Consider the following 13,758-nt stretch of genomic DNA (forward strand, 5'->3'; position numbering starts at 1 on the left):
GCTAATAAAGGCAAGCATTCCGTATACCTTCTTAACCACCTTATCTACCTGTCCTGCTACCTTCAGGGATCTGTGTACATGCACTCCAAGGTCCCTTTATTCCTCTACACTACAGTGCCCTACCATTTAATGTGTATTCCCTTTCCTTGTTTGCCCTCCCTAAATGCAAAGGGTAGTGGAAATCTGGGACTCTATGGAGTCATAATGGCACAGAAGGAAGCCATTCAGCCCATCAAGTCCATGCCGGCTCTCTGTGGAGCAATCCAGTCAGTCCCATTCCCCTGCTCTATCCCCGTAGCCCTGCAAGTTTATTTCCCTCAAGTACCTATCCAGTCTCCCCTTGAAAACATTGTGTCGCCGCTTCTACCACTTCCGTCGGCAGCGAGTTCCAGGTCCTCACCACACTGCATAAAAAATTTTTTTCTCACATTCTCCCCCCCCGCCCCATATCTCTTGCCCAAAACCTTAAATCTGTGTCCTAGTCCTTGTACCAATTAGTGGGAACAGCCTTTCCCGGTCTAGTCTATCCAAACCCGTCATAATCTTGTACACCTCTATCAAATCACACCTCAACCTCCTTTGCTCTAATGAAAACAAATCCAGCTTCACCAACCTGCCCTTGTAACTAAGATCCCCCAACCCCGGAACCATTCTGGTAAATCTCCCCTGCACCCTCTCAAGGGCCTTCACATCCTTCCTAAAGTGTGGTGACCAGAACTGGACGCAATACTCCAGTTGTGGCCTAGCCAGCACTTTATAAAGGTTCAGCATAACTTCTCTACTTTTGTACTCAATACCTCTATTTATTAAGCCCAAGATCCCATATGCTTTGCTAACCACTCAATATGTCCAGTCACCTTCAGGGACCTATGCACATTAACTCCCAGGTCCCTCTGTCCCTGTACACTTTAAAACTGTGCCAGTGTATATTGCCTCTCCCTGTTCCTTCTGCCAAAATGCATCACCTCACACTTCTATTAAATTCCATCTGCCACTTGTCTGCCCATTCTGCTAGCCTGTCTATGTCCAGTTGCAGTCAATTGGTATCACTGTTTGCCCTGTCCCCCCCCACCCTATTCCAGTTGAGAAGTTCCACTCTAGATTGTTCCTTGCTCCTCTCCATTGCTAATCTAAATCTTATGATAAGATGATCACTCGTACCAAACTGTTCTCCCAGAGACACTTGGTCGACCTGGCCCACCTCATTCCCCAGCACCAGCAATGCCTCCTTCCTAGTTGGGCCAAGAACATTCTGGTAAAGGAATATACTCTTGAACATATTTCAGAAATTCCTCCCCCTCCTTTCCCTTTACCCTAGCATTATCCTAATCAATGGGTAATTAAAGTCCCCCAATATCGCCACGCTATAGCTCTTGCATATCTCTGGTGATTTCCCTGTAGATTTGCTCCTCTACCTCCCTCTCACTATTGAGGCCTGTAGAATACCCCCAATAGCATGATCAAACACTTTTTCCTCCTCAACTCTAACCAAATGGATCCTGTCCTTGCCCCTCAAGAACATCCTCCCTCTTCAACACTACAATGTCTTCCTTAATCAGCACTGCCACTCCACCTCCATTTTTTCCTTCCTTGTCTTTGCTGAACACCTTGTACCCTTGACTATTAATTGCCCAGTCCTCACTGTTTAAGCCACATTTCAGTTATTGCCACTACATCATACTGCCACACGGCTAATTGTGCTTGTAGCTCACCAACCTTATTCACCCCACTGTGCATTTATGTACATGCATTCTAAACCCATTTTTGAATTTTTCGTAGTCTTTTAGTTTGCGCTTATCTAATATGGTACCACTTCCACCTCTAGTACTAGCCAACACACTCACTGTTATGCACCTTATTCCTCTTTGACCTCTGCCAAGCTACTGCAGTTTAAACCCTGCAACAGCACTAGCAAAGCTCCCCGCTCTGTTGAGGTGTAACCTGGCTGGCTTGTACAGGTCCCACCTTCCCCAGAAATGGTCCCAATGCCTCAGGAATCTAAAGCCCTCCCTCACCATCTCTCCACAACATAAATTAGGAGCAGGAGTAGGCCATTCGCGCCTGCTCCGCCATTCAATGAGATCATGGCTGATCTTCTGCCTCAACTCCATTCACCAGCCCTATCGCCATATCCCCTGATGCCCTCACTAGTCAGAAATCTATCAACTTCTGTTTTGAATATACCCAATGACTGAGCCTCCACAGCCCTCTGGGGTAGAGAATTCCAAAGATTCACCACCCTCAGAAGAAATGTCTTCACACACGCAGTCCTGAATGGCCTACACTTTATCCTGAGGCTGTGGCCCCTGGTTCTAAACTCCCCAGCCAAGGGAAACATTCTCCCAGCATCCATCCCATCAAACCCTGTAATAATTTCATGAGACCCCCCCCCTCATTCTTCTGAATTCGAGAATACAGGCCTAGTTTACTCAATCTCCTCATACGACAGTCCCGCCATCCCAGGAATCAATCTCAAACCTTCGTTGCACTCCTATGGCAAGTATATCCTTCCTTAGGTGAGGAGACCAAAATTGTACACAGTACTCCAGGTGTGGTCTCACCAAGGCTCTATACAATTGGAGTAAGACTTCTTTACTCCTGTACTCAAATCCTCTTGTAATGAAGGCCAGCACACCATTTGCCACGGCAGCACGGTGGCATAGTGGTTAGCACGGTTGCCTCACAGCGCCAGGGACCCGGGTTCAAATCCGGCCTCGGGTGACTGTGGAGTTTGCACATTCTCCCCGTGTTTGCGTGGGTTTCCTCCGGGTGCTCCGGTTTCCTCCCACAGTCCAAAGATGTGCGGGTTAGGTTGATTGGCCATGATAAAAATTGGCCCTTAGTGTTAGGGGGGATTAAATACATGGGGTTACGGGGATAGGGCTTGGGTGGGATGGCTGTCGGTGTAGGGACCGGGTGCTAGGGTTTGGATGATCAGCCATGATCTCGTTGAATGGTGGAGCAGGCTCGAAGGGCCGAATGGCCTACTCCTGCTCCTATCTTCTATGTTTCTATGTTTCTAATGGCTTGCTGCACCTGCACATTCACTTTGTGACTTATGTACAAGGGCACCCAGGTCCCTTTGAGCATCTGCATTCCCCAATCAGGAAATACTTTGCTTCTTTTCTACCAAAGTGGATAACTTCACATTTATCCACATTATATTCCAGCTGCCATGTTCTCGCCCAGTCACTGAGCCTGTCGAGATCCCCTTGAAGCCTCTTCACAACTGACACTGCTACCTAGCTTTGTATCAGCAAATTTGGAAATGTTACATTTAGTCCCCTCATCCAAATCATTGATATAGATTGTGACTAGCTGGGGCCCAAGCACTGATCCTTGCGGTACCCCACTAGCCATAGCCTGCCATCTTGAAAAAGACCCATTTATCCTTACTCTGTTTTCTGTCTGTTAACCAATTCTCAATCCATGCCAGTAGATTACCCCCAATTCCATGTGCCCTAATTTTGTTCACCAACCTCTTGTGGGACCTTATTGAAGGCCTTCTGAAAATCCAGATACACATTTACTGGTTCCCCTTTGTCTACTCCACTAGTTACACCCTCAATGAACACCAATATATGTTTGTCAAACACGATTTCCCTTTCATAAATCCATGTTGATTCTGCCCAATCTTAGATTCTAGGTGCCCAGTTATTATATCCTTTATAATAGATTCCAGCATTTCTTTCCCTCCCCCCCCCCCCCCCCCACTACTGATCTGAGGCTAACAGGTCTGTCGTTCTCAGTTTTCTCTCCCTCCTTTCTTAAATAGCGGGGTTACATTTGCTATCCTCCAATCTGCAGGAACCATTCCAGAATCTATAGAATTTGGGAAGATGACAACCAATGCGTCCACAATTCCAATGGCCACCTCTTTCAAAACCCTAGGATGTAGGTCATCTGGTCCTTGGGATTATCAACTTTTAGTCCCATTAAATTTTGCTAGTACTTTTTTTTTTTAAACTAATAATTTCTTTAAGTTCCTCATTCTCACCACACCCTTGGTTCTAGTATTTCTGGGAGGTTGTCTTTTCCTCTGAAGACAGAAACAAAGTATTTTTAATTTCTCTGCCATTTCCTCATTATAAATTCTCCCATCTGACTGTAAAGGACCTACATTTACCTTCGCCAGTCTTTTCCTTTTCACATACCTATAGAAGCTTTTACAATCCATCCATTTATTTTTTTGCTAGTTTGTGCTCATATTCCATTTCCTTTTCTTTATCAATTTCTTGGTCCCCTTTTGCTGATTTCTAAAAAGATCCCAATCCTCAGGCTGACTGCTTTTTCTGGCAACTTTATAAACTTCCTCCTTTGGCTTAATACTAGCTTTAATTTCTTTTGTAGAGAGAGATATATATCTATCACAAATTATGCATTTTTCCTTGAATGTTAACCATTGTATGTCCACCTTCATACCTTTGTGTGGTCTCCCAATCTACCATGGCCAACTTGTCCCTCATTCCTGTTTAAATTGAAGACCTTAGTTTCAGATGGGACTACAATCACTCAAACTTAATGTAAAGTTCAACCATATTATGGTAACTTGTCCCTAACAGCCCCTTTACCACATTATTAACTAGCCCCCTCATTACAGTACCAGATCCAGAATAGTCTGTTCCCTGGTTGGTTCCTCCACATACTGATCCAGGAAACCATCTTGCATGCATTCCAAGAATTCATCCTCCACACCATTAATCAATATGTAGATTAAAGTCCCCCATGATTACTGTATCGCCCTCGTTACATGCACTTCTAATTTTGATACTGTGCCCTACATTACCACTACCGTTGTGGCCTATACACAACTCCCACCAATGTTTTCCACCCTTTGCTGTTTTAGCTCCACCCAAACTGATTCCAGTTCTACATCACGATCTGCCGAGCCAAGATCTTTTATCTCTACTGTACCGCTCTCATCCCTTATTGACAGCGCTACGCCACCTCCTTTTCCTTTGTCTGTCCTTCCAGCCACGCATTAATCTGTTCGATCCTATTCCTGTATAGCACGTGGCACCAGGAGTAATCCGAAGATTACTACCTTTGAGGTCCTGCTTTTTAATGTCTTTCCTAGCTCCCTATAGTCTGCCTGCAGGACCTTGTCCCTCTTTCTGCCTATGTCATTGGTACAGAAATGGACCACAACCTCTGGCCGTTTACTACCCCCCCCCCCCTTGAGGCTGCGGGGTGACCACTTCTAGAAAATATGCTTTCCAACTATTTCAGCCTCGCGGATGAACCGCAGTGGCTCCAGCTGCTGCGGAAACCCGGAGCTCGAGTTGCTGCACTTGGTGACAGAAGCATCTAGGATTTCCCACATGGCACAGGATGTGCAAATCACAGGACTGAGCTGCCCTGCCAGCCCTCGATTTACCAGACTATGGAGGTAATATAGCAGAAATAAACTAAACACTCGGCAGCTACCCACCAATCAGCACTTCCCCCCATTAGATAGGTGTGGTGATTATTCCTTGTTTAATAAAAGTATTGTGATTGGTTGTTTGTTAACTGCCTTGGGATATATGTTGTAATCTCATTGGTAGTTGATGTCACATGATGTGTGGTGGCCACCTTAAATTCAGTTCTTTTCCAGCTTTGGTTGGGACTGGATGTGCTGCAGATTTTAAAGTTAATAAAGCCTAGCTTTGGAAGGCAAATCTATTCTTTATTTCAATAGGCTATGAACTACTTACCAGAACTATACTGAACAGAACAAAAAAAAACTTACTACAAAATACTCACCTCTCCCCTCCCTTGTGCCAGCGACTCCTTTGAATTCGAGGTCACTCCTTTGTCACTTGCCGACTGTCTCCCTCACAGGTAGTCTGCTCACTCAGACCTCTGCTCCGCGCCGCCTTTATCTCGGTCTCCGACTCCGTTCCTCCCGCAGGTCCGCTCACGCAGACTGTACTGCTGCCCTGTGATGTCACACCTTATTTTTGAAAATCGTGGAAAGTTCCGCCACCACCGCTGGTGTCTCCAATTAAATCCATGCTGTTTAAAGTGCTCTGCCGCGCTGGCTCTCTGCTGTTTATTGGATCATGACTGATGGTTATCGCCACTGCATTTTCTCTGCCCCCCACCCCGGGCAAAAAAAAAGCTGAAGCTGGGGTAAATTGAAAACTTTAAAACAGAGATTGATAGATTCGTTAGGCAAAAGTATTAAGGGTTACAGAACCAAGGTGTGAGAGTGGAGATAGAGATCAGTCATGATCTAATTGAAGAGGCTCAAGGGGCTGAATGACCTCCTCCTAGACATGGTAGTGGGATCTTGTAGATGTGAGGGTAGCCAGTGGGCACAAAAATCATGTGTGGGCATTTCCTTGAGAGATTTAGGGGCAATGGCAGAACATTGCTCAAGAAAGAACGAGTTTTAAATTTGCCAGTGTATTGTAGTTTATTGGACCATCATACAAAGTGCCCGATTACAGCAACTGTAGAATATAGCAGTGTTCTTTTAAAGAAGTTATTTGGAAATGTCTGTAGCCTTAATTATATCTTTATGATAATTACATTATTCCAACACCACAAGGACAGAAGAGAGGAGAAAAGGTCAGCGTTTGCTGCTCATTCATTGTTCTACAGTGGAATCACTTTGTATGTTGTCATAAAGTGGAGAATTCAGTCCTCAGTGAGCATGAATGCTGATCACCCCGGCAACCAACAGTATAAACACGATCACAAACACAAGGACAGACAGGAGCGTAGAAGCTATATTCAGTGTTCTGGATGTCGAGCCGTAATGTTGAGCTCCAGAAACATCTCCCACAACTTTAAGATCTCGGGACTGCAAATAAACCAGAGAGAAATGGTGAAAATCCCATGGACCTTGCAGCAACATCTCCCACCAGAGATACTCACCACAAACTACACACCCACCACCTCTCCAATCCCAAACACCCAATCTCACCACCAACCCTCACTGGCACACGTGGCTTCAGTGTGTACTATTTACAAGATGTACTGCAAGCACCTCTCCAAGGCTTCTTCGACAGCACCTCCCAAGCCCACGACCTCTACCACCTAGAGGGAGAAGGGTAGCAGGGGGCATGGGAACACCATCACCTACAAGTTACACGCCATCCAGACTTGGAAATCTAATCGGCCACTCCATCATTACTGGGTCAAAATCCTGAACTCCCTCCCCAGCAGCACTGTTGGAGCACCTTCACTACACAGAATGCTGCGGTTCAAGGCAGCGGCTCAACACCACCTTGCAGGGCAACCAAGGATGGGCAACAAATGCTGGCCTTGCCAGCAACGCCCACATCGAGAATTCGTTTAAAAATTCCACAGGGCATCTCCCAAACATCAGCAGCAGACCATGTGATCCAAAATTTGATAGGCTCTGGAATAGTTCCCATGGATTGGAGGGTAGCTAATGTTACCCCACTATTCAAAAAAGGTGGTAGAGAGAAAACAGGGAATTATAGACCGGTAAACTGGACATCGGTACTGGGGAAAATGCTAGAGTCCATTATAAAAGATGTAATAGCAGAGCACTTGGAAAACAGTGACAGGATTGGACAAAGTCAACCTGGATTTACAAAAGGTAAATCGTGCTTGACTAATCTACTGGAATTTTGAGGATGTAACTGGTAAAATAGATAAGGGAGAACTAGTGGATGTGGTGTATTTGGACTTTCAGAAGGCTTTCGATAAGGTCCCGCATAACAGATTAGCGTGTAAGTTAAGCACATGGGATTGGGGAAAGGTACTGACTTGGATAGAGAACTGATTGGCAGACAGGAAGCAAACAGTTGGAATAAACGGGTCTTTTTCCGAGTGGCAGGCAGTGACTAGTGGGGTACTGCAGGGATCGGTGCTAGGACCCCAGCTATTCACATATTAATGATCTAGACACGGGAACTAGATGTAATATCTCCAAGTTTTAAGGAGACACAAAGCTGGGTGGGTGTGTGTGCTGTGAGGAGGATGCAGAGAAACTCCAGTATGATTTGGACAGGTTGGGTGATTGGGCAGATGCAGTATAATGTGGATAAATGCGAGGTTATCCACTTCGGTGGCAAAAACAGGAAGACAGATTATCTGAACGGCAATAGATTGGGAAAAGGGGAAGTACAACGAGACCTGGTGTCCTTGTGCAACATTCGCTGAAGGTAAGCATGCAGGTGGTTAAGAAGGCAAATGGTATGTTGGCCTTCATAGCGAGAGGATTCGAGTACATGAGCAAGGATGTCTTGCTGCAGTTGTACAGGGCCTTGGTGAGGCCACACCTTGAGTATTGTGTGCAGTTTTGGTTGCCTTATCTGAGGAAGGATGTTCTTGCCATGGAGGAAGTGCAGTGAAGATTCACCAGACTGATACCTGGGATGGCAGGAATGACATATGAAGAGAGATGGAGTCGATTAGGCTTATATTTGCTAGAGTTTTAGAAGAATGAGAGGGGATCGCATTGAAACTTATAAAATTCTAACAGGACTAGACAGACTAGATGCAGGAAGGATGTTCCTGATGGCGGGGGAGTCCAGAACCACAGGTCACAGTCTAAGGATAAGGGGTAAGCCATTTAGGACTGAGATGAGGAGGAATTTCTTCACCCAGAGAGTGGTGAACCTGTGGAATTCTCTACCACAAAAGGCAGTAGAGGCCAATTCATTAAATATCAAGAAGGAGTTAGATATATTTAAGGCTAAAGGGATCAAAGGATATGGGGAGAAAGCAGGGACAGGGTACTGAATTTGGATGATCAGCCATGATCTCATTAAATGGCGGAGCAGGCTCGAGGAGCCGAATGGCCTACTCCTATCTATGTTTTTATGACTGGTGGAGCCCAGAGAGCAATAGGGTGACTCTGTTCAAGGTTCAGATCTGCTGGCAAACATGGGACAACAGAGCAGTGATGGGGCCACAGGTGCTCACTGATAAAGGGAACAGATGTGAACAAACTCTCCACAATGAGGTGATTAACCTTCAACCCCAGAGACCCCAAACCCAGTTACAAAATGGCCCAGACTTTTAAAATTCAATCCCTGGGTTTCCCAATCTACTGCTGTAACTTTGTCAAGAGATCGATGAGAAACAGCCATTGCCAGCATTCCTGGGTTAAAGGTCCTGTTGACATAGCCCGAGAAAGAAAGAAAGAAAGAAAGAAAGAAAGAGGGTCCAAAACTCTTGCAACAGATCTGAAAATGCTGGCAGTCAGGAATCCATGGGTCCCACAGGTGGTGAAATGATCATCAGAAGAGTGTGGAATTAATTTAAAGATTAGAAAAACTGGCTCAAACTCAAATTACACATCAATGAAAAGATAATTTAGCACCCTGCTCATGTAACTACAGCAACAGTAGTTATCGTGTTTGTCTAGATTAACCCTTTAACAGTATTGCTGAAAGAAAAAAACTTCTAACCACCGATTTCTATTCATTGAACCTCAACTGGCAACTTATCAAAAATAAAATCAAACCAGGTTTCAGTTTGAAGAGTTATTCAGTAACAGTAGAGAACCAAACAATATAGAAAGTAGATAAAAAAGGGAAGAAGAGGGGTAAAGAGTGAATGAGAATAGATTAGTGGCCAACATAAGATATAGGAGCAGGAGGTGGTCATTCGGCCCCTTGAGCCTGCTCCGCCATTCAATAAGATCATGGCTGATCTGATCTTGGCCTCAACTCCACTTCCCTGCCTGCTCCCCATAAAAGGGAACTGAGTCTTCTATAAACATAGTAAAGTGTAATCAAAGGAAGGGTAGGGCCAATTAGGGACCAAAAAAGGAGATTTCTTGTGGAGGCCGAGGCACTAAATGAGAACTTTACATCTGCCTTCACCAGAGACAAGGATGCAGCCAATGTAGCAGTAAAGGAGGAGGCAGTAGTGATATTGGATAGGGCAAAAATATAGATAGATAGAGGTACTCAAAAGGTTGGCAGTCTTCAAAAGTAGAAAAAAAGTCACCCGTTCCAGATGGGATGTATCCTAGGTTACGGAGGGAAACCAGGGTGGAAATTAGAGGCTCGGGCCACAATATTCCAAATCCTCCTTGGATATGGGGGTGGTGCCAGAGAACTGGAGGATTGCAAATGTTACACCCATTTAAAAGAAAAAAACAGCAACTACAGGCCAGTCAGCCCGATCACAGAAACCCCACAGTGCAGATAGAGGCCATTTCGGCCCATCGAGTCTGCACCGACACATATCCCACCCGATTCCCGTAACCTCTACACCAACACATATCCCACCCGATCCCTGTAACCCCATGTATTTAATCCCCCTAACACTATGGCTATGATAAATTGACCCTATCAACCTAACCCGCACATCTTTGGACTCCCAATGTCAGCAGGGAGTAAACTTTGAGACAATAATCCAGGACAAAATTTAATTAATTGGCATTTGGAAAAGTATGGTTAATAAGTGAAAGTTAGCATGGATTAGTTAAAGGCAAATCATGTTTTTGGTAGAGCTCTTTAATGCAACAGAGAGGGTTGATGTGTGTATGGACTTTCAAAGGCATTTGACAGAGGGCCACATAATAGGCTTACCAGCAAAATTGAAGCCCATGGGATTAAAGAAAGTGGCTGCATGGATACAAATAAAATTAGCTAAGGGACAGAAAGCAGAGTAGTGGTGAACAGTTGTTTGTCCAGACTGGCAGGACATGTATAGTGGTGTTCCTGAACTGGACCTGGACTTTGTAGTGAACAATGGAGGAGGTGTAGTGAACAATGAGGAGGAGTGTAACAGACTTCAGGGGGGCAGACAGACTGGTGAAATGGGCAGACAGATGAAATTTAAAAACAGAAGTATGAAGTGATACAGCAATAGGAAAAATGAGAGGCAAGGCAATATTTACTAAATGATACAGGGGGTGAAGGAAGAGAGCCAGGGTGTATGTAAACAAATCTTTGAATGTGGCAGGATAAGTTGTGAAGGCTGTTGAGAAACCATATGGAATCCTTGGTTTTATTAAAGTCATCGAGTACAAAAGCAAGGAAGTTCTGCTAAACTTGTATAAATCACTGTAGGCCCCAGCTGGATTACTGTTCAATTCTGGGCACCACGCTTTAGGAAGGATGCAAAAACCTTAGCAGGTGCAGAGGAGATTTACTAGAATGATTCCAGGGGATGAGGGACTTCAGTTACCTGGAGAAGCTTGGGGTTGTTCTCCTTAGAGCAGAGAAGGTTAAGAGGAGATTTAATAGGGGTGTTCAAAATCATGGGGTTGCATAACAAGAGTAAATAAGGAGAAACTGTTTCCAGCAAGTAGGCAGGTCAGTAACTAGAGGACACAGATTTAAGGTGAATGGCAAAAGAACCAAAGGCGACTTGACAAAAGCTTTAAAATATAGCAAGTTGTGATCTGGAATGCGCTGCCTGAAAGGGCGGTGGAAGCAGATTCAATAGTAACTTTCAAAAGGGAACTGGATAAATACTCGAAGGGAAAACATTTACAGGGCTATGGGGAAAGAGCAGGGAGTGGGACTAACTGGATAGCTCTACCAAAAAGCCGGCACAAGAACAGTGGGCCAAATGGCGGCCTTCTGTGCTCATTATGCTATGATTCTAGGAGTTGGTTAAACAAGACTTTGCATTGATCGAGGATCCCAGTAAACAGGGTCACTAGTTAGGCAATAGGAAAACTGGGGTCTGGGCCAAACACTAAACTACTTCCCTCAGCTTCACTTCCAAGGGAAACACATTTATTGCCACGCTTCACATTTATAAAAAAAATCATTCACTGGATGTGGGAGTCACTGGCAAGGCCAGCATTTATTGCCCATCCCTTTAGGTGGTGGTGAGCCACCTTCTTGAACTGCTGCAGTCCATGTGAAGGTACTCCCAGAATGCAGTTAGGTAGGGAGTTCCAGGATTTTGACCGAGACAAAAATCAATATATTTCCAAGTCAGGATGATGTGTGACTTGGAGGGGAACTTGCAGTTGGTGGTGTTCCCATGCACCTGCTGTCTTGTTCTTCTAGGTAGTAAAGGTCATGGATTTGGGAAGTGCTGTGGTGCATCTTGTAGTTGGTACACACTGCAGCCATGGTACACTAGTGGTGGAGGGAATGAATGTTCAAAAGGTGGTGGATGGGCTGCCAATCAAGTGGGCAGCTTTGTCCTGGATGGTGTTGAGCTTCTTTTGTTAGAGCTACACTCATCCAGGCAAGTGGAGAGAGTGTTCCATCACACTCCTGACTTGTGCCTTGTAGATGGTGGAAAGGCTTTGGGGAGTCAGGTGGTGAGACACTCGCCGCAAAATAACCAGCCTCTGACCTGCTCTTGTAGCCACAGTATTTATGTAGCTGGTCCAGTTAAGCTTCTGGTCAATGGTGATGCCCAGAATGTTGATTTCACAATGGTAATGCTGTTGCATGTCAGATGTCATTGCCTGACATGAATGTTACTTACTACTCATCAGCCCAGGTCCTGCTGCATATGGGCACTTCATTATCTGAAGAGTTACAAACAGAACTGAGCAATCAGCAGCAAACATGCCCACTTCTAACCTTATGTCAAGGGAAGGTCATTGATGAAGCAGCTGAAGATGGTTGGGTCTAGGACACGGCCTTGAGGAACTCCTGCAGCAACGTCCTGAGGCCGAGATAATTGACCGCCAACCACCACAACCATCTTCCTTTGTGCTAGGTATGGGTCCAGCTAATGGAGTTTGTGGACAGGACATACCTGGGCAGTTTTTCATATAGTCGGGTAGATGCCAGTGTTGTAGCTGTACTGGAACAGCTTGGCTAGAGGGGCTGTTAGTTCTGGAGCACAAGTCTTCAGCACTACAGCCAGGATGCTGTATCCAGTGGCACAGCCGTTCCTTGATATCACGTGGAGTGAATCAATTGGCTGAAGACTGGCTTCTGTGGTGGTGGGATCTCAGGAGTAGGCCAATATAGATCATCCACTGGGCAATTCTAGCTAAGGATGGTTGCAAACGCTTCAGCACATGGATGCACCTAGCCCCGTTAACGTCGTTTAGTGGGAGATTTTGTACCAAAAAGGCAAAACAAGGATTGGAAAACTCAGTTTCTGGGAGTGAAAACAGCCGCTGAAACGCCAGCAAATCCGGTTAAATAAAAGCTGCAGAGTTCTCCTCCAACTAATTTCCAAACTGGCCTTAAACTTGGTGACTCAATATGTACACAGCTCGCAGCCTCCAAAGGTCACTAAGTATCGATTGTTTATAGACTCGAAAAAAAAGTTAATTTTTTACAAACTCACCTTAACTGAAAAGATCAAAGCCAGGAACCCGAGGCAGCAGAAGTTACAGTAAACGAAGTTGAAGAGGGACCAGAGAAAGTGGTCCTTGACGGGGAGAGTACCGACTCCCATGGTGATAGTTGTGGTCGGAACATGGACAATGTGATGTGGCCCATGGAAAGCGGGCAGTTCGCTGTCCATTATGGGCTGGTTCATTTTGTTCTCCATAGCAGATGCTGAGTTGGAGCTCAGTGACCAGCAGTTGGAAGGTAGGGGCTAGGCGCCACTGCTTTATAACAGGGTGAAGAGGCGGGTGCGAATATCTGCAGAAGCTGCTCCCCATTGGCGACAGGTTACAGCCCAGTCTCATTGGCCCTTAAAGGGTTTCAATCAAACGGCAATCAGTCTGAGCTGGTTCATATCATTTCATCGGAAATATCCGACATTCTTTTCTTAAAGATCGTTAACTGTGCGCCCAATTCTGCCTCAATGAACTAATGACCAAACCCGTGCAATAGCTCAATCTTTCACTGCGGATTGGGCGAGTTTAAACAGGCAGAGTTAACTATGTTAGCACGGCCCAATAGG

At 45.3% G+C, this 13,758-nt stretch overlaps 1 protein-coding gene across 1 annotated transcript; it reads right to left on the reverse strand.

The window, feature by feature from the left end:
* Nucleotides 1-6,374: 6,374 nt before the first annotated feature.
* On the reverse strand, nt 6,375-13,523 carry LOC147107227 (dispanin subfamily A member 2b-like). The gene is made up of 2 exons (XM_086008444.1): nt 13,192-13,523; nt 6,375-6,790 (listed from the first exon to the last, which is right to left on the reverse strand). Exons 1-2 carry the CDS (start codon nt 13,396-13,398, stop codon nt 6,632-6,634), a joined length of 366 nt encoding a protein of 121 aa, XP_085864570.1. The 5' UTR covers nt 13,399-13,523; the 3' UTR covers nt 6,375-6,631.
* Nucleotides 13,524-13,758: the final 235 nt, after the last annotated feature.

Source organism: Somniosus microcephalus, chromosome 15, assembly GCF_052327205.1.
Source record: "Somniosus microcephalus isolate GS21.2 chromosome 15, FLI_Smic_1.0, whole genome shotgun sequence".
In the NCBI taxonomy this organism is placed as follows: domain Eukaryota; kingdom Metazoa; phylum Chordata; class Chondrichthyes; order Squaliformes; family Somniosidae; genus Somniosus; species Somniosus microcephalus.